The sequence below is a fragment of the Neopelma chrysocephalum genome, unplaced genomic scaffold (assembly GCF_003984885.1).
Source record: "Neopelma chrysocephalum unplaced genomic scaffold, ASM398488v2 Primary Assembly neopelma1_75, whole genome shotgun sequence".
Lineage (NCBI taxonomy): Eukaryota > Metazoa > Chordata > Aves > Passeriformes > Pipridae > Neopelma > Neopelma chrysocephalum.
Window position 1 is genome coordinate 6,969,405 of NW_020897736.1, and position 19,971 is coordinate 6,989,375.

Consider the following 19,971-nt stretch of genomic DNA (forward strand, 5'->3'; position numbering starts at 1 on the left):
TTTTATGAATGTTCCTGTTCCTGGATTCATGCTGTAACGTAAAAATCGAAAGAGCACCTCTACCTGTGAGCTTCTGCATTTGATGGGTACAAGAGAAAAACCTGAAACTGATGCAAACCCAGGCTACCATCTCCAAAACTGAAACCAATCCTAAACTGTGACTCACAGTCCCTCCCAAGGGGACCTGTGATGGTTTGCAGCCTGACTCACACCATGTGAGCACCTGAGGTTGGAGCTGGTGGTCTGGCCCTGCGGAGAGCACTCGGCACTCCCCATCCTGACCAAAACTGCTAAAGCAACACATTGAAGGTGTTTATGCAGCAGAGAGGAGGAAATCAAGATCTCACATTATTACGTTTTCACGTCATTGCTCATTGTTTATATATATCCTCTTGCACAGCTGCCCTCTGTAACCTTTGATGCTGGAATACCTTCAGTGGTAGGTTCAGCTCTACCTGTGTTTCAACACTTGGCATTTTAAGACAACCAGATTTTGCAATTAAAAAGTCAGAAGCAACAAATTAAATTCATACAGACATCCTAAGTAAACTGGCTGTCTGTTCATAGGTGATTATAAATACTTACACATAGTACTGACTTAAAAGAGACAGTGGTTGCACAAACATGTAAGTGAAACAGATACCAAAATATTAGTCATGACCTTGTTAAAACAGTTGATATGGCAAAATTCAGTTGTGAAATAACCTATAAAATTACGCATTATGATTAGTGTCAGGAGCTAATCTCTCAGAAGCCCAGACAATGTGATGCAAAGGAGCTTTTAAAAGAAACCAAACAAACTTGTTTTTCATTATCTTCTGTCATCTTATTATTTCACAAGTGAGAAATCCATTAGCAATTCTGCCAAGAACTGGATAGCCTGCTTAGTTATCTAACATTGAGACACTTGCATCCCATGGCTATCTTGATGTCCCTGGGAAAAAAAACAAGAGGAAAAGCAATGGAGTAATAAATTATTATAACTGTTTCATTAAAACTTAGGATGCTGTAATTTTCAAGTTTATTTGGTGTTATATTTAAATGAACCAAAAGGCAACATTGTACAGTAACATTATAAAATAAAATTATTACATAGTACATTAACCAAAGCCCCATTAAAAAAAACAAATCCTAAAAAGTCATTTGGGGACATATCCTCCTCTTGCTCTTCTGCACACATGATTTATTAAGCTCATTTCAAGCAGAACTCTTTTTTTAGAAAAAGCAAATGGGATTTGCCCCCAAAATGGAGTATCTTTTCTTATAGTTCTTGCAGTTTCATTTTATCATGTGTAATATATCAAGTTTATAAGGCATAAATACGAAAAACAGTTCAATATGCTCATCATTATTTTAATTAAGTAATACAATCTAGGACACTTTTTTCAATCACACCAAGGATTACAATGTACCTATAGCTTTAATTTAATTTTTTTTATACAAAAGTCTATCATATAGTATACAGTGTATTCTAGTTGGTAACTGGTTCACAAGATTGATCACAATATTCTTGCAGGTTAATATGTCAGGATTTCACCCAGTTTGTACACTCAGAACCACAAGGTCCCTCCTTCCCCAGCTGCTTTCCTCCAGCAGCAGCATCCCATCACTCCATCTCCATGCCTATTTTAAGAAGGGCTCTGTGCCAGATCAAACCCCACTGGGAATGGCTAGGGATGCACATCCCATGGTGCCAAGCAGCTGCCTGCAGAGGCAGCCAGGGAGTGGAGGAGAACAGCTCACAGAGGTATTTGCAGAGCAGGGAGGCAGGGAGCTGGGCTCCCCCAGCTTCCCTCAGGCTCCTGGCACCATGGAAATGTTCCCAGAGGCTGCAGGAGCCGAATCAAACCCCAAGAGGGAATCCATGACAAACCATGGTCTGGTGTGTAAGGAAACCACTGCCCCAATGGAGGTGGGTGCCACTGGCTGCTTGTGCAAAGTAAGGGTGGGCAAAAGCACCTCAATAAATTAGGAGCAGCATGGATGCTTGGGATGCTGAGTGCTTGGGTTGGGCCAGCTTCATGTCACCCATGGCTCCATAACCTGCAAAACCCTTCCCAGGATTCTGGACATCTCTAATGCAAAGACTCATCTGGTGCCAGCTGGATGAGTTGCACAGACAAATTAAAAATCCCTGCATGGACAAAACCTGTGATCAGCAACATCTTCTGCACCTTTCTCGTATCTCCCCTTAGACAGTCAGATATTTTCTAAAATCAGATTGCTGAGATGCCCTGGAGAAAGCACTGCTGATTTGGGGCTGGGGGCAGCAGGGTCAGACCACTTGTGCCTAGTGCAAGAGGGGTTGGTGAAGGCAGGGGATCTGCCCAGTGTCCATCCCTTCTCATCCTGCCCCTCCCAGGGGCTTTCACCACCCATATGGGCAGAAGGGGGACTGACACTGTGTCACCTTCCCCCCGGGGCCACACTGCTCCTTCCAACAGCACCCTGTGCTGCTGTCACTGGCCAAGGAGGGGTGTCAAAGGGCTTTATGACATTACCTGGAACCAGGAAAAGGTTTCTTTTATATATACAATCAACCTAAATTGTGCATAAGGTAAACTGCAGTCCCCCCCAGAGCATTTTCACATGTCTAATATTAGATATCTTGCTGGCAGCTCTGAGTTGTCCCCAGGGGTTTCTCTACCTGTCTATATTTACTACGTATGGATCCTGAGCTCCTGTACTCAGGTACTCTGAATCATACCATAACCAAAGGCAGCCTAAAATAGACAGTGTGAATTGCTCCCTCCCTGCTGTGACTCCATCCTGCAGCATCTGGGAGGAAAGAGAAATTATCTTGGTAATAAGAATGGGCCAAAGCCACAGAATTTGGGTCAGGATTCAGGCCAGGCAGGCACAGATTTTGTCTAGGGCTTACTCTTGTTCTCTATTTGCTGATGGGACACCTGACCCTGTGCTTACACTTATTTTTCTGATAGATCAACAGTTCCAGGGATCACCTATCCCTAAATAAAACAGCACTTGAGCAGCGCATAAACAGCTCTCCAGCTGCAGGAAAGAACTGACACACATCTAAAGTCACAACAAAGCCTTCGCCTCCCACACACCCTTTCCTCAATACTTTTTTTAAACCAGCCAGAAACAAACAGTGAGTGCAGCACATCCCAGAGAGCCGGAGAAAGGAGCATCTGAAGCTCTCCTAGCTGCTGTGTCATCGTGTAGGGAGGCTGCTTCTGAAGAAACCAAATTATCCTACATATAAAGAGCATTCACTAAAAGAATTTCCTTTCCCTTAGAGGACCAGCAAGATCACATTATTTCCTGAAAATACTTTTTTTCCCCCTCCCATCTATACTTGACAGAAGAGTAATACTGTCTGGGTATTTGCTTTCACTAACCATGACAGGCAATTTCTGTCCTAGCTTGAGAATTCCATCGAACCTGCTATTTGCATTTGGGGTAAAGTATCAAATGGACATTTCCAATGAGATACAGACTTCTTGCTGTCCGGTAGAGTCAACCATTCTCCTTAAATACATTAGCAAGAGGGAAGCAAAAGATCTCCCCGTGCCGAATGCATTGCATCAACAGCAAGTTTCTACTAGTGCTGAAAAATTGTGCCCTTAATATAAGTGCTCAGTAACCACCAGCCCTGCTGCTTGAGGAGCACTCGGAACTGTATAGAAGGCTTGTGGGAAAAGAACCTCCATTAGTACCCATTATGCTGTGAATTATGTTATGGGCTTAAAATAGTAAAAAATAAAACTACTATTTAATCTACAGTCTAAAAAAAGGCACAAAGACTTTGAGAAAAAAATTATAACTGTTCAGATTACATTTCCAAGAACTTTAACAGAGCGTTGCTTTGATTTGCCAGCTTTGCTTGCTGGCAGGAGTGAAATTGAGACAATTTCACTGTCTGCAGAGGTAAAGAATACCCTTTTGGCAAGGCAAGCTTGCCAGCTCTATGCAAATGTTATTCAACAGAAGCAACTGAAACCTCTTGTGATTGCTTTAAAACATAATCTTTTTGGTCTGCAGCACATTGCACTTATCTAAGTACTCAGTGATGATAGAGTGGGTCTTAGGGCAAGACCAAATACAAAGAGCCCTTTTTAATCTGAACATAGGAATGAACTCTGTTCACAGCTACACAGTCTGCTTTCAATCAAATGATCATGAAATACATAAATACTATAAAATAAATACAATACATTCAGAGTTTTCTACATTGTAGAGAGCTTTAAGACTTTCCTAGCTCCCCGGTGTAATGCATATAGAACATTCCCTTCTATACAGTGCTACCTCCACGTACCCACACCTCCATTAAATGCAACATAGCTCAGATAACCTTCCTCTTTCGCCTGGATTCTCATCAGTCTCTGATTCTGTAAAACATAATATCATTTCTTTAGGAAAAAAAAATATTGCACTTTTAAAAATGCATAAAAATTGAACCAAGTTCCCATTAACTTCACCACACAGTCTGTTATTTAAAATAAGACTTTTCCAAAAATGTTTCTCTATCTGTTTTGTGTTTTGCCTTCATTTACAGCACTCTCCATCAGTATATCCTCAGAACATTGTTCCTTAGCAAATTCCTTACAGTTTTGCCATCAGCCAGTTGACACACAGCGTGAGCTATCTGAGACACACGTGGCTGGGAGTCACGGGTCCGTCCACAGGTTCAGGATTTCATTGTGCAAATGGGAACTACAATGACCAGAATAACAGTACAAGCTGCTGCTGTGATCAGGGCAGCGATCTTGCAAACCTTTGCTCTTCTGAACTCAGCTTCTTTCCGTTTTAATAAGGAATCATAGCCAGGAGTATAAATGTCTTCCATCCAGTATTCTAAGTTGTTTGGGTTTAAAGATTCTTGAGTCTAAAAATTAAAAGGAAACAGTTGTTAATTGTCTGGGATCTGTCATTAATAAAATAAACAAAGCAGATGTTCCTGAAGGCCTCCCAACTGCATCTGGATCTGCTATCAGGATAAAGTGGGTTTTTGCCACTTCTCACATCCCTTCAACTCCTGGTCCCAATTCCACAAAGCTGACAAAAGTGGCAACAAAATACTGCAAAAAATAAACTCCTGCAACAGTAAGATTCTGCTGCAAAATCCCTCACACACCTCTGATTTGCCGGAAACTTCGTCATCTTGGATGGCATTTAAATAAAATCTCTTTAATCTGCTAGACAGCAGAGATGTCAGCAAGTACCGGCCTGTTACTGTTAATAATTTGTAAATTATTAAAGCTCAGCTGACGGGAAGGGTTCTTAACATATGCTCCTCATGCACTATGTTTTGTAAAGATAACCCTAATTTTGCTACCGTGACTTGCTTGCAGGGTGTGACTGCCCAGCCCCATCCAGCACCCAGTCCTGCTGGAGGGGCAATTTGCAGAACCCCCTCTGGAATGGCAATGCCTGGGGACACCAGCCCTTCATTCCAGCCCTTCAACCACAGGCAGTGGGTGCTAAGCACCTCACAGAGTGGGATTCCAAGGGAGTTTCCACGAAGACTTTGCCCTCCCATTCCATGTAGCTGACAAAAAAAAAAAAAAAGTGAAGGGAATCTCAATAGGTCACAAAAATGAAAGGCAGCCTGCACTTATCAGTATCTCCATGTAAATTATTTATTTATTTATTTTAGTTTTTTATTCCTAAGTATTTATGAGCTCTTCAAGCTTTGCATTTTCACCTTGCTCGTTTTTTCCCCTTTAACCTTTGTGTTAGAGGAAAATGGGGGGAAAATTGGGGAAACTCAAACACTAGGTATTATATTGCATTTACCAGAAGAAAGAAATAAAGCAAAAAGAACATTTTGAAAAATGACAGCATTTCCTCAAAGCTGTCTCCTGTGTCTGGGGTTCCAAAAGGCTATTTCTTTTTTAAAAATGAAAAAGATTCCACATAAAAATTTTACAATGAGAATATCCTAACACACACCATTTCTGTGCACCTAACAGTCCTCATCCAAAGCTTTTTGGACCCTGCAAAGAAACTCCAGCTGACTTGAGAGGGATTTGAGTAAGCCTTTAATTGACTAATTCAGATTTTGTGGCCATGAGCTACTGGCTGAAACTTTGCTTTGCCTGATAGCAGTGTTTGCTTTATGTACAGAACTATTACAAGAAGTGATTTTGTAGCTACCCCAGAAATAAACAATGAAAACTGAGCAACGGTTTTATTATCATTTAATGGAGGCCGCTATGACAGTGTTAGTATGCTGAAACAGAGACCATCAGCCACATCTGGGATTGCACCATTTGGGGTCTGAATGACCTGTTCCAGCCTTCTGAAAAAAATCAGCAATCTCATCTCTGAAGGCATCAGAAAACAGCCTGACACTGTTTCATCCCAGTGGATCATCATACACAGAGCAAAGCAATGAATCTCACACAGAGCCCACACCTGGGACAAGCTTTGGCCTGACTAGTTTTGCAATTTCTTTTTTAGGAGAAAAACCCAGCAGACTGTCAAGCTCCAGGAGAAATTTTAAGTAAACAAAGGTAGAAAACCCCCCAAAATAGCCATACTATGCTTCAAGGAAATTGCAGTTTTGGACCCCTCTGCCTTGGCATTGACCTTTTTTCACTGCTTCAGAAGGAAGGTGCATTATTAAAAAGGCCCATTACTGTTAATCAGCTTCCTTTCCCATTTCATTGCCAGACGTAGGAATGTTCATTAAGGCATAATGTATTTACTTTCAGCTCTAATAAACTTAATCACTGGGAAAAAAACCCACTCATCAGTCTGTGTCTATTTTTTAAGTTTGCCAGTAAGCTCTATTACAAAGTCTAGACATGGGCTTTGCGGGGTAGATGCAATTCTGACAGTCTCTTTGGAGGGAGAGAATCAAACCAGTAAAGTTCTATCACCTTTATCCTAAAGATAAATGATGGCAATAAGCAGCTTTCTCTGGTTTGCTCATAGTCATGCAGGGCTGCTCACACAGAACGAAACAGCCCTATGAGGAGCAGATGGAGAACACTTCTCCCAAGGGAGCTTTGCTCCCAGATATCACCTCCCTTACTGCCTCGTGCAGCAGGTAAGGGATGCTTTGTGACTGTCTGCAGCGGAGGAACTTCTGCCAGCCTACTCCCACTCTAGCAAGCAGTGTGCAATACCAGGGTTAGGAATTTAATAAGCCCTCTAAAGCTTTTAAGACCCAAAAAGCAGCAGGCAGCTGAGGCAAGATGCAGCCTGGTCCCTGTGATGCTTGGTTTCTCTCTGAGGGCACTTTAACCACAGCAAGGAGCAGGGGCTGGTGAGGACAGGGAAGTTTGCATGAGCTGAGCAAGAAGGCAAATTTTTTGTGCAGAAATTCCTGCACAAACACTCATAGGAGCTGCACTACAGCACTGTGTGGGTAATGGTTTTAACTCCAAACCAGCCAACTTGAGGTCCTGAGGCACGGCACGGGTCCTGAGACTTGGTCTATCCAAGTCTTTCTCACAGTATCCTGATGCTTTCCTAGGGCTTAGTCTGGTGGGTTTGGAGCTGGGTTAGGTACCTCAGCACTGAGCCATTGAGAGCTGGCGTGGAGCAGCAAGTCTAAGGCTCTTGCATGCCACTTTCCCTGGCAGACAAGCTGTGGAGACAAGCAGGCTCCCTACCTGAGTGTGCCTGCACCCCACAGACTGCTGGACACAGAACGACTGCAGGGCTGGCACACCCTGAGCTGTGGGTCAGTGCACCCCAACTGCTGCCGAGCCTGTAGCTAACTGGGGCAGCCTGCTCTGCTCTAGGACACACACACATGCAAGGAGCCCAAAATGCCTCAGGTCAGCACCAGATTCCCCACTGGTTCTACATTCTACTGTCAAAGTGATACACAGTGATCTGTGCATCAGAGTGGATTTCATTATGTGACGCATTTTGGGTTTCAAGACCAAATAATGCAACATTTATTTGGTCTGTACACATTTGGATGTCATTCCTCAGGCTTCCTCTTTAAACCTCTGCTCAGATATCTTCCTTCCTAGAAGATGTCCTGTGTTTATTAGACTAGACAGGGTATCCAATGTGGGTGCTCATTTTATATCAGGTTTGTGATTTCAAATACAAAACAGTTTGGGAAAATTTGAATCCAAAATTTGAGTTTGTCTCCCAGTAAGTTGCTCTGCTGTGCTTGTTGCACAAGATCCTGTACACTTACAAGCTGAACCAAAATACAAACAAGGCACAGCTTTAGTTGACTGGCTGGTTTCCAACAGCCACTTCAAAGCTGCAATGGTGACGGGTTTCAAAACTAGTCATAGTACTGAACATCTTCTACAAGTATTTTATATCTCATATTCCTAGTAAAATGGAAAAAACCCTAACACTTCAATTTTCTGTGAATAATTCAGACAGAACAAAGAAGAAACAGCAGTGATTCCAGCTTCTGCACCACTCTGCCTTGCTGCAGTTAGGGGCCAAATCACCTCTGTGGTCCTTTATACCCCAACTCTTCTTTAGAGCTACTAAAACCACAGTGGCTTAGCAGACATCTCTCCATTGCAGACTTAGCTGGGAGCATCAACCTGTCAAGGATCACCATTCAGCAATGACACATCCACATTCTTCAATTGTCCCTGGCCAGGATGGATAGGGATCAGCATGATTAGAGGCTCAACACTGCATAGCTCCTTCCTGAGCTATCCAAATCCCTTCTTAGATGCGTATTGTGGCAACATCCCTTTGCAATCAAGCTATTCAAATCAAACAAATGGGACTCACTTGTAGATCCAACGCTGCAATCTTGCCTTTATCCCCTGAATTCCTCGTGTATTCCTCTATGGTCCAGGACGGCTGGGCGCGTTTCACTTCAGCCAGCTCCGTCAGCCTCATGTCCGTGTACAGTGGGTTGCTTTTCATGTGTGACTTGAGTGATGCAGGGTAGGGATGAGGACTAAAGACTTGCTCAATCAAGAAAGCATCTTTTGGTTGTTTAGAGAGTCTATGTGGCTGTGGGATTTCGTATTGCCTGTCTGCCTGCAATAGGGTTCAAAAGAATTTGAGAGAAAAAACAGGACTATGAGGGAGTTAAACACAAAGGACAGAGATATTCCTTTCAGAATAACCACATGATAAAAAATTTACCAGCTAGGACAAAGGTTTTGGATGGCCTTAATCCATTTGCCCACCTTCTTCTCACAACCAGACCAAGTGGTATTTTACAAACATAATTCCACATCCAGTATAATGTGAACACAATGCTGACACAGAAGAGGAAATTTAAGGTTTATACTGTTTACAGATCATAAAACTATTCTGAAAATGGCCCTGACATCCAGAGAAGCCAAGCTGATCTGCAAAGGCTGTGAGACACATGCAGGCTTCCAGGTTTCTGTTTCCAGATCAAATCTTAACATGAAGGAGTTTTGAGGGAGGGCCCCAGCTAGCACACCCTTGACACTGCACCATCCATGGTACCATCCAGTGTCAGCCACAGTCCACTGCAGGAGTGAGGAAGGGACTTTCAGTATCAAATTACATCCTGAGAAAAGCAATGTACAGAAAACCCATGGTTTGGGCTTACTAAGGTAACCTTCCCCTTCTGCAGTCTAGTAAGAGCCCATGGTTTATGGTTTCTTGTTCGCCTAACTGCACTTCTTTCCATCAAACCTCCTCCTCTCCCTTTTCAACCCTCAACCCTTCTCTGCCCTCATTTTCCATCATAAGGAAGTACAGTATGCCCATTGTGTTGTCCCAAATGACAAGGGTGCTGCAGGACCCCCAACCCTCCTCACTGTTCATGAAACAGGAACAAGCACAGGGACAGTGGGCAGTTGTGGGGAGGATGGGCAGAGTTTTTCTGACCAACAAAACCAAAACCACAGCTATGCTGCAGTTCCACAAGGGAAGGCTTAAGATTCATTTAAATGACCATCAAAGTCAGATAGAGAGAACATAACTACAATGAGCATCTCACAGCACACATACAAGCATTCTTTTCTTGAGGTATTTGAATTCATGAATCCATTTTGTTGACTTTTAAATATGTACATACTTCTCTGACAAAAGCCATCACAATTCAATTTCAAAATATCCCTTCTAAAACAACCACTAGAGAACATTAATTTTCCCCACACCCTTTTCACCAAGATAATTATCAGGCCTCTTATATTGTCACTGATGATGAATACCATCATCCTCCAAACATGTCACCCACATTACCCCCTTCCCTCTCCAAAAAAATCAAAGCTTTTAAGGAGTAACTTGGTCATTTTGCAGCTGCCAAGCAAGTACATATAGGTGTAAAATCACTCAATTATGGTAACAACAAAGACAGACATAACATGGCAGGGCAAAGTATTGTCACACCCCAAGGCTTGTGATGACTATGGAATACATTCATAACTAGATTTTTTTTAAGTGCTTATTATGTGAGTTAAAGTTGAAATTACCTCTTTAGGTTTCCTGTGCCAATCCTTATTTTCTCCTCCATCTCTCTCTTTCATTTCCTCCTCTGTAATGCCAACTTTGTTGGTGTAAGTAATAGCTCTCCAGTCTCGGGGAGAGTTTGAAATACTTGCTATTTTGGATTCAGTTGCACTGTTTTCTTCTGTTAAGGATCTCGATGACCTCCTAGTAAACAAACTTTTTTTTAAGGCTTTTACTCGAAGACTCTCACTATTACTTCCACTGGCGTCTGAACAGCACCATTCTGGATTGTTCTCCAGTTTGCCTCCATGAGGAGTATTGTGGCACTGAAATATCTGTGGGGAGTTACTCTCATCTGACGCAGCATCACTTGTCAAAGAATTGAGATCTATTTGTACGCTGACCTTCTCTGGCTGCTGGATTTTTTGATCCAGCTTGCTTAATTTTCCCAGGACTTGAGAGATTTCTTCTCGGACACCTGAGAGAGATTCCAGTTTCTTCTCTATTTCGCCAATCCTCAAGACCAATTTGCAGACACTCGTTTTCAGTTCATCGTCTGTGTTACTGATGTCTGCCCGGACCACTTTATCCAATTTGTTACAGGCACTCCCATTGGAGATCTTAGTCAAATTGTGCTCAGGTGAGCTCTCACAGTCTGATTTATGCACCTGAGACAAGGAACCAGTGCTGTTGTAGCATGAAGACTGCATCACTCCCGTGGAGCCGCTGATACTCATGTCATCCAGAAACCGGAAAATGTCACTGATGTCATCACTCACAATTTCAGAGTCATCATCCGACTGCTTAAGAGAGTGCCGTTCACTGTACTTGGCTTGGCCAGCTGCACACAAATCCTTGCATTTCTTGTGGTCCAGAACTTGCTGCTCCGTTTGTGTCCCAACACTCATGGTCCTGTCAATGCTTAAGATCTGGACAGAAGTACAATTAATGCTTTTATCCTTAAACTTTTTGACTGGCTCGTGTTTCTCCACATCTAGAATGGAAGGAATCTCCTTGGGTTTATGCCCATTGGGTTTCACAGCGTAGTTTGCCTGCATAATTGGTTGCTGATCCTTCGCATTTAGGTAGGACTGATGTCTGTCAACTGAAGGAAAGTTTGGAGATGGGTTGCTGGAGGTCTGGTATCGTGGTTTCTCTTCAGACTGTTTCCTATTAAAAAATGATCGTTCAAAGTCAGGGACCTCCTCAGTATTTAAACTCCAGCTTTTAGCTGGCCAGGCAGTCTGCTTGGTTGGCTTTCCAGTCCACTTTTTGGTGTCCTGGGGTCCAAGAACAGTAGTTGGTCCAAAATATGTTGAAGCTTGAAGATCATCTAAACTTTCATGCTTCACTCGCCTTTTGTCTGGTATAGGAGAATAAACTGGATTCAGGTACTGGCTGCTGTATGGCATTTCAAAGCTGTGGTTAAAGAAAGTCTGCTTAGAGCTTTCTTTCCTGTTTTGAGGCTCTCTGTGTCCATCTTCTGGCGTTTTGTTGGATGGTATTAAGTTGGGAGATATTGTAATCAGATTATGAAAATCTTCTTTGAATATATTTCTTTTCTGGACACACGACTGCATCATGAAAGGCTCATCATTTGAAATGAAAGTTTCCTTTATGCCTGCACTTATAGGCAAGGAATCCTGGTCTGAAATAGATTCATTTTCAATGTTCATGGGGAAATATGTACTCTGCATCTCACATGGTGGGGACGTGGCGATGGAGTAGGACGCCAGTGCCTGCAGCCTGTCCAGAGAGGCAGCCCGGCCCTTCATGTCCTTACTAACACCAAGCAAAAAGTTGGGTTCTGATGAGGGGACAAACTGTTGGCAATCTTTGCAGTCCATCTTTCTGCATTTTGAAGACCTTCTGACTGGAAAGCCCCGGCTAAACTCCTGGTCGTTCAGCTCGCAGTTGGGCACGCAGTCGGGCACACAATCTGCCACATTGCAGATTTCCGTGTCAGACCTACAGGACTCAAAGGACTCTTTCTTCTTCACTTTATGCCTTGCAACTGGAAGCTTCTCCTTGGCCACTCCCCCATTCATTTGTATGAGGTTGAATATTGTTACTATATCTGCTGCAACCATGATTTTCTTTGATTGCTGATTGTTTACAGTGCATCTCATTTTGTCTTTGAACAAAGTCGCTGGGAAATTAGGATCCAGGCAAGCAGTGTAAAACAGCACGCTTCTGAGCTTGGCCAACTGGGATAAATCAAACCTTGCACACAGGGACTTGCAGAGATCCTGGTAAGAAACAGTATTCTGCTTTGTGTCCAGCTCCTCCAGTATCTTCACCAGAAAGAGTGAGGATTCCTGGTTGGACTCCATGGCTTACGTGTATTTTGTTGTTTAGCCTGGAAACTGCGTTCCACTTCTACAGCAACACAAAAAAGATTGTAAGTCACCCACAGATAATACCCAGGACCTTGTAATTCAGCCCCAGATGGGGCCTGGCTCCCTAGCCATGCAGTCCAGGGCTTGCTTTTATAACCCATCCTCTTGTTCTGAACTCCAGGCTGTAATCCTTGCATCGATGAAATCAATACTCAAATGGAGTCAGGGTTTTATCCAAGGAGGCTCATTTATGTCCATATCTACTAAAGCGAATAAGTGAATAAACAGCAGAAGTTTTGGATGGGCTGAACTAAGGGCAGACAGACAATCCCAACCTGCTTGCTACAGGGCTTTCACACAGTTTCTTACCAATGTGTGAGAGGTTCAAAGCACAGACATCAAATTGCTTGGCAATAGTTCTAGCCCTGGCCTAACCAGAGGTGATCTACTGCACCATGACAACTCCAGCTGTTTTCATATCTGAATGCAAATGGCTCTCAGGAAGATTTTCTGACAATAAACTTCTGACATGTTTTTAGAAGTTATCTGAGCATGTAATTACCATCTTGATTATTTTAAATCATTATTTTCTCCTCTACTCTGAATTATCTCCTTTGGATACCTTGACATTTTTTCCCAGAAATACTTTTTCCAAAGTTATGATTCAGGAATGGAAAAGTTGCCAGGTCCCACATTAAAAGTCTGTGTGAGCCCCAATTTCAGCTCTAAAGTGCAAAATTTAGCAAGGAACAGAAAGAGCTAAACAAAAAAAAAATCCCACTGAACCTTGAAACCAATCCAGCAGATGCTAGAAGGCTGGCTGCCAATCTGGGTGGATTTGAAGACTGAGAAATAGCAAGAACAGAGAACATCCTCTTCAGTAATGTGCTCCAGAGAAACCTGAGAGTGCATCTCCATTCACCATCCCAAAACAACAGGGCAGAGGTGGAGAGCAAAAGCTGCACATTTATGTGGATAATAGGAATAGCTCGGACAAGCACAGCTAACACTAGCAAACATCTTGGGAAGGATATAAACCCCTGCACTTTCAGAGTTGAAACCAACCTATAGCTATTATGGATTAGGAAAGGATGGTGATGATTTTTCATCTGTCTATTGTGAATATCCTTGTCGGTGTCTCTGCAGTTGGGTACTAGGAAAGACAGCATGGGATGATGCAGTCTGCCAATTAATGTTTGGTCACTCAGTCTGTTATTCTTACTGATAGGAATGACAAAAATATTTTCCCTTCCCCAAAAAGGTATAGTATATTCTCCCATTTACTCCCACCCTTAGATGACACCTGGAATTAGCCTCTCCATCTCCATCAAGCGCAGAATATCCACCCAAATGGCAAAGCACAGAAGTCAACCTTTCAAGGTTTATTATTACTCATTTAAAAAGTCACCTCCCAGCCAAAAACCTCAGGACTCCTGAGCACTGCTCCAGGAATACAGGGGTCCTTTTTCTGTTTTGTCTCTTGTAGCCTTTCATCTTGCCCTGACATTACATACTGGCAATCACTATCAGTGTCACAAGCCAGAGTACTTCAGCTTTCACAGCAAACACCACAGTAGCATCTTCCAGAGAGACGAAAGAAAACCACCCAGTTGCCCATAAGAGCATGAAACAAGCCTCCATATAGACTTAGATGTTTATTTAAGAGGCATCCTTCTACTGCATGTGATCAGAAGCTGAGCAGCAGCAACATAAATGTGTTTCTGTGATTGTAAACATGACTCTTGGAAACCAATGGCTACAGGGATTTTCCAACACCTCCGCTACATGCATGTTTGCTTTTAAAGCTCCTGTATTATGCATAGCAGCACAACTCTTCTGCCAGCTGACAAAAGACAAAAAACGTTTTACTGTTCTGTGCTCAGCTCCAAAAAGTAATGCTAAAGGCTGAAGGAGGGTGGTTGTATCCCTTTTCTCTCTATGAGCAGTGTGTGCTCCAAGGCACAGCCTTTTCCACAGCCTGCCTTTGTATTTCTCTGATGTGTCACCATTAGACAATGATGCTTCCAAGGTCCAAATCATGCTACGTGCCACCAAGGCCACCAATCCCTCACAGAGTAAACTTCACATGTGGGACTCAGAGACATTCCCAGCTGCCAGGGGACTGGCATCACAAGTCAATTTTCTGCATGTTATAAATCTGCCACTTGGGACAAGAGTGAAAATATGTCTTTTTGTCACCTCCAGGCTGAACACCAGCAAAAGCAACTATCTCCTCCCATTTGTAACTTCACAGCTTCTTGCAAAAACCCTCACCTGGATGTGCATTTTCAGAGCCTGATGCACACTCTACGCTCCCTGTACTGGCCTGCCAGCGCCCTGCCTTCTCCTCATTCACACTCCTGCAAAAACACACAAGTAGCCAGTTTGTGATAATGTATTTTTGTAAACTGTCAAACCATTTTGTTCCCCACCCTTCTGTCTTTACTCTCTCATCCCAGTGAGGACATCCTAGATACGGTTTCTTGAATTTTTTTCTTTGTATCAAGGCATTCTTAGCATTAGAGGTTTTAACTTCAATTCAGGTTTCTAAACCCTATGCATCTGGTAAAACTTAGGTGCAGCCTAATTTTCAAAGTTGCTGAGTGCTGACATATTCATTAAGTTGAGTGGAAGCCCTCCTGCATACCCCCAGTCTCACACTGTTTTTATTTAGCACCAAAAAGGAGCCTTTGATTGAGGACCCCAGACCACACCCAAGCAGATGTGAAGCACAGATCCCAAGCAGAAGAGCTCTACTAGACTTGGTTTAGCTAAGTCCAGACCCTGTGCTCCCAGACTGAAGCCTGGGAGGTGGCAGTCAGCTATAAAGAAGTGAGAATATAGGGAGGTGACACAGGCTTTGAGACAGGGGTGACTAGGAGAGAGCTGGGAATTCGGCCAGTTTGCTCAACTGAGCCTCAGCTACAGGAGGTGGGAAATGAAAAGGCAGGTTGCAAAATCAGATGTAGGCCTTGAGGAAAAGAAAGCTAGCTATGAGTTAGAATAATTTCCTCTTCAACCCTTGGCTGTTCACAAACAGCTTTCTGGTGTGAGAGATCTTTAGGTGTGAAAGGTACCTCTGGGCTTCAGCCTGTGCATGGAAATGAGTGCTCCCTTGTGCCAGAGCACAAGAAACATTGCTAGTGGAGCATCATCAACAGATTCAGGCTGTGAAGAATAGGATGTACCACTCCATAATATATAAGGGCCTTGAAATCTTGTTTCCTGGGCCAGGGATGTAAAAACCTCGTGCCAAAATTTTTTGTGGCACATTAAGCTCCTCTGTCTGTTGTCAAGTCTCCTAACAGCCTGCAACAGAGACAGGTGCCTTTTGGCAAGTCACCCCAGGAGCTGCCACATCCCAAGTGCCAAGCACTTGGCCATGCACTCTCAGCTGTTATGTCCACATTCATTCATTATCTCTCAAAGCAGGACCAGAATAGACCTGGACGTGGCACATAAATGCAGAGCTCTGAAATAAGCACAGAAAGATCTTTTAAGGAGGGTACAGGGTCACGAATCAGTCAAAAGCAGCAAGGTGAATGAAAGCACCCTCAGCAAGAGCAGCAGCACAGGGTCTCCTCAGATGGCCTCAATTCCACTGAGGTCCTCATGCCTTACCCTCACTACCAGCAGCCACACACAGCCTCCAACATCCCCCCTCAAACTGACTTTGGTCTCCAGAGACATGGAGCTAACCAGACACAGGGACAGGATCCATCTTATTTATAGTCAGCAAGACCATCTCTGACCAAAGGAGCCACTTAACATTTCATCCTTAATGGTTTTGTTATATTAACACTGGGAGGGTTACTTTGACTCAGCTTCTCAATATTCGACATTTGCTGCTCTAATAGCACAATTATATCCCAGCATGGACTTGTACAGCATCATGTTGCATGGCCAGTCGATGGGGTCTGACTCTCCTTGCACACAGATGAGCTCCAGACTTACCACAAATCAATGTCTTTTTGCCCTGCACCAAGAGCAATGAACTGAGTTCTCATCTTACCATTAACCCACTATCTTCAGCCTCTGGAGGATAAGTCCAAGAATATTACGATTGCAAGCTCCATCCCCAGCGGAGCTTTCTGCTGCACAAAGGGAATATAGTGTTCTATTTTCTGGTGTCTTTAGGAATCAAGCCTCTGTAAAACCTCTCCCCTGTGGTTCTCCAGACCAGGGGAACCGGCAGACTCTTTCATGCAGCTTGCTTCCCTGTAGAAAAGCCAGAATGCACTTTCTCTTCTCACCACCTCCCAAATCAGTACTGGGGGGGGGGTGGTCCCCTCACCTCCTGACTACCCTATAAATTCACCACCCACAGGAATTCATGAAATTGGTACTGCTCCCCAGCTGCCCTGGCTGCTTTCCCCATGACACCTTCAGCCCAAACCCCGCCCCATCAAATGGGCTAAGGGCAGTGCACAGTGGGGCAGACAAACCCCAGCACAGGATTCAAGATAAAGTCCCACCACTCGACTTCGCTGAGCAGCTGCAGGGTGCCAAGGTGCCTTGCACGAGTCTGAATCATGGCCACTGGCAGACAGACCACATTATCTTCCTCTCTTATTTCCTCCTTCATTTCCTTCCCTGTTCTTTGTGCCTCTGACATTTGCTCTCCCCATTTCCCAATATCCACAGCAGGTGCAGCTAATACACAGATGTGACTGCTGGAGCCATCATTTCCCCTCTCCCTTTGATTTGCTAGCCGAGAGGGAAGCAGCATCCTTGTTTTGCTTCCCCCCACGGTGACTAACGGGCCACCCCAGAATGCCATTACGGTGATGGCAGACAGAGCCAGCGATCCTCGCATAAATTCCCTCAGAAAGAGCCAGCTACTTCAGCACAGGAGAACATTAATACAGAGCCTGTGATATGCTGTTTTACTATTAACTTGAGCTCATAAATCATTCAGCCTGTCTTCCCAACACCAGATACTATAAAACAAGGCAGGCAACGCTCGCCTCGCATGAAACATGTAACCCATTGAGATGGAATTCAGTTTTTGTTTTCTCCCATACTCGCGAATCCATTTCTCTGTCAAAACATTAAGAAATTTCTGATGAAGGAACCTCGAGCCCCATCTGGCTTCCATCGTGCACACACACGGGAGTCAGCACTCAGGGAAACAATGCCCGTCTCCGCACACCTTATTCCTCCTCCTCCCCCCTCCAGCCTTCTACTGCTCATTAAAAAGAAAACTAAAAAGCGCACTTCAGAGCCCTGGCCGCGCGATGGCAATTGTTTCTCTCCACCTTTCATTGCAAAGTCCTCCCGAAGAGCCTGACACAGGTTGGCTCCTCCGGACCGCTCCGTGCAGGAGCAGGGTGGGCTCCGGTCCCTGGGGCAGGTAGGAGTTGGTTCTGGCTCCCTGCCTTGCTGGTGTGGTTTTTATTCACTCCTTCAGAACCGAATGCAACGAACGCCTGCAGCCCGGGAGCTCAGTGGTGTTTGTGCACCCGCTCTCGCCAGTGGCTCGCTGCTGTTCTGCACAGGAACGACGCACACTTTGCACACTCCCGAGCATCCCACCGCCAACCTCACCCGCCGTTCACCGGGGGGTCGCTGGGATTAGCGCTGGAAGAAGTTGCTATTTTCTGGCTCTTATCTTATGTGAATGAGCCCTAGAAAACCGCGCTTTACAAACCCAGCTCCTTAACAGAGGCAGGCTCTGCTGTTAAAGGACTCTGCACAACACTTCAGCCAACCCAGCCGCCCAGAATTCAGCAGTTTTTAAAGGATCTGAGTGCATAAATTAACAGGGAACTTGTGGATAAAGGCACCAAACCCTCAGAGACATATCAGGGCTCAAGTCAAACCAGGTTTGCAATTGATTTTTCTTGCACAGTAACATTAAGCTGATTATTTGCATGGTTCAGTTATGCAATCCAGGTTAAGGTATTTCTATGATCTGGAAAAGTGCAAACAATCATTCTAAAACTGTGCAGTAAATTACTTGAATTATTACTGCATCATACACTCTTGGTTATTCTTTGCCAACTCTTGGCCCATGCAGACACACAAATACTGTCCTCCCAATACATTATTAGACCACATCCAAGTCACATTTTCCCAGAAATTTCTGCATAAGGAGACACCATTGCAAACACTGACAGACAGACATAAAAAGGTCTAATTGAATTAAATGTGAGCAATTTATCCCATTTGTGGGCAACCTGGATTTTTGCATAGCAAACCTATAACAACCTCACTGTCACTCTGGACCTGACTGCTCCCTCGCCCTGGTGGTTCCAGCTTTCCATCCCTGGCGCTCCCCATTCCTCCAGGCTCCCTGCTTGAGGCTTGGGGGCCCTGGGGCCCAGCCCAGCGGTCACCCACTTGCTCCCCTCCAGGTGCCCTCAGGCACGTCCAGTTGTGTTGGACTGAAGGGGAGCTGCCAAAGTCACAGATAGAGTTTTAAGATTTTGGAGTCCCCCCTTTCCCGGGGAGCCTGACGAAGAGGTGGGACCCCGGGGCACCAGTGGGGACCACAGGGGCTGCGGGAGGTCTCTTACCTGCACTTACCCCTCCTTCTCCCAACCCGGCAGGGGGGAGCCGGTGCTGAACCCGCTTCCCAGCACGTCTGGTGCCCAAAGCATCCCTGGGGCTGGGGAGCGGGGGGCGCTTGTCCACGTCGCCCCTTTCTGCCAGCCCACCCCTCCCTCACCTGGGGCTCACCTGGGGGCTCCGCCTGCTTCTGGCCGGGGCAGCGCGGCCGTCACGGTTGGCTCTGCCGCTGCAGCAGCCGCTTCCCGGCCAGGAGGAGGAGGAGGAAGAGGAGGAAGAGCCCGAGCCTGAAGCCCCGGCAGGATGCCATAGCGCCGAGCTGCGCTGACAAAGGCGGCAGCAGGTTGGCATGGGAGGAGGGACCGAGGGGAGGGAGGGGAGGAGAGAGCGAAGAGAAGGAGGGGAGACGGGAGAGAGGGAGGGAGGGGGCTGCACAGGCCGATCCTCCCCGCACCGCCCCCCGCGCCCGCAGCCGCGGCGGGGCTGCCCCGACCAGCCCCGGGCGCTGCGGCAGCGCCGGTCCCTGGCCCGCAGGGACGGGGCGCGGCGGGGGCCGGGGGGGTCCTTGCCCCCGCTGTCTTAAACAGTTATCATTATTATTGTGTTTATTAGTGTGAGTTCCGGCGCTCCGCGGGGCGGGGGGCAGCGCCCGGCTCCCCCTTCACTGCCATTTCCCTGCACCCCGGTCCGGGAAGAGGGGAGAGCGCCCGCAGGCTGGTGCAAGGGCGTGCAGGGAAGGGGGTGTCCAGTGGCAAAGGAGCCTCTTCCCAGCAGGGGACATCGA

The 19,971-nt window shown here is 45.3% G+C and overlaps 1 protein-coding gene across 1 annotated transcript; it reads right to left on the reverse strand.

Annotated features, from left to right (window-relative positions):
• Nucleotides 1–974: 974 nt before the first annotated feature.
• On the reverse strand, nucleotides 975–19,508 carry MINAR1 (membrane integral NOTCH2 associated receptor 1). The gene is made up of 4 exons (XM_027688658.1): nucleotides 19,359–19,508; nucleotides 10,362–12,717; nucleotides 8,692–8,946; nucleotides 975–4,849 (listed from the first exon to the last, which is right to left on the reverse strand). Exons 2-4 carry the CDS (start codon nucleotides 12,669–12,671, stop codon nucleotides 4,652–4,654), a joined length of 2,763 nt encoding a protein of 920 aa, XP_027544459.1. The 5' UTR covers nucleotides 12,672–12,717; nucleotides 19,359–19,508; the 3' UTR covers nucleotides 975–4,651.
• Nucleotides 19,509–19,971: the final 463 nt, after the last annotated feature.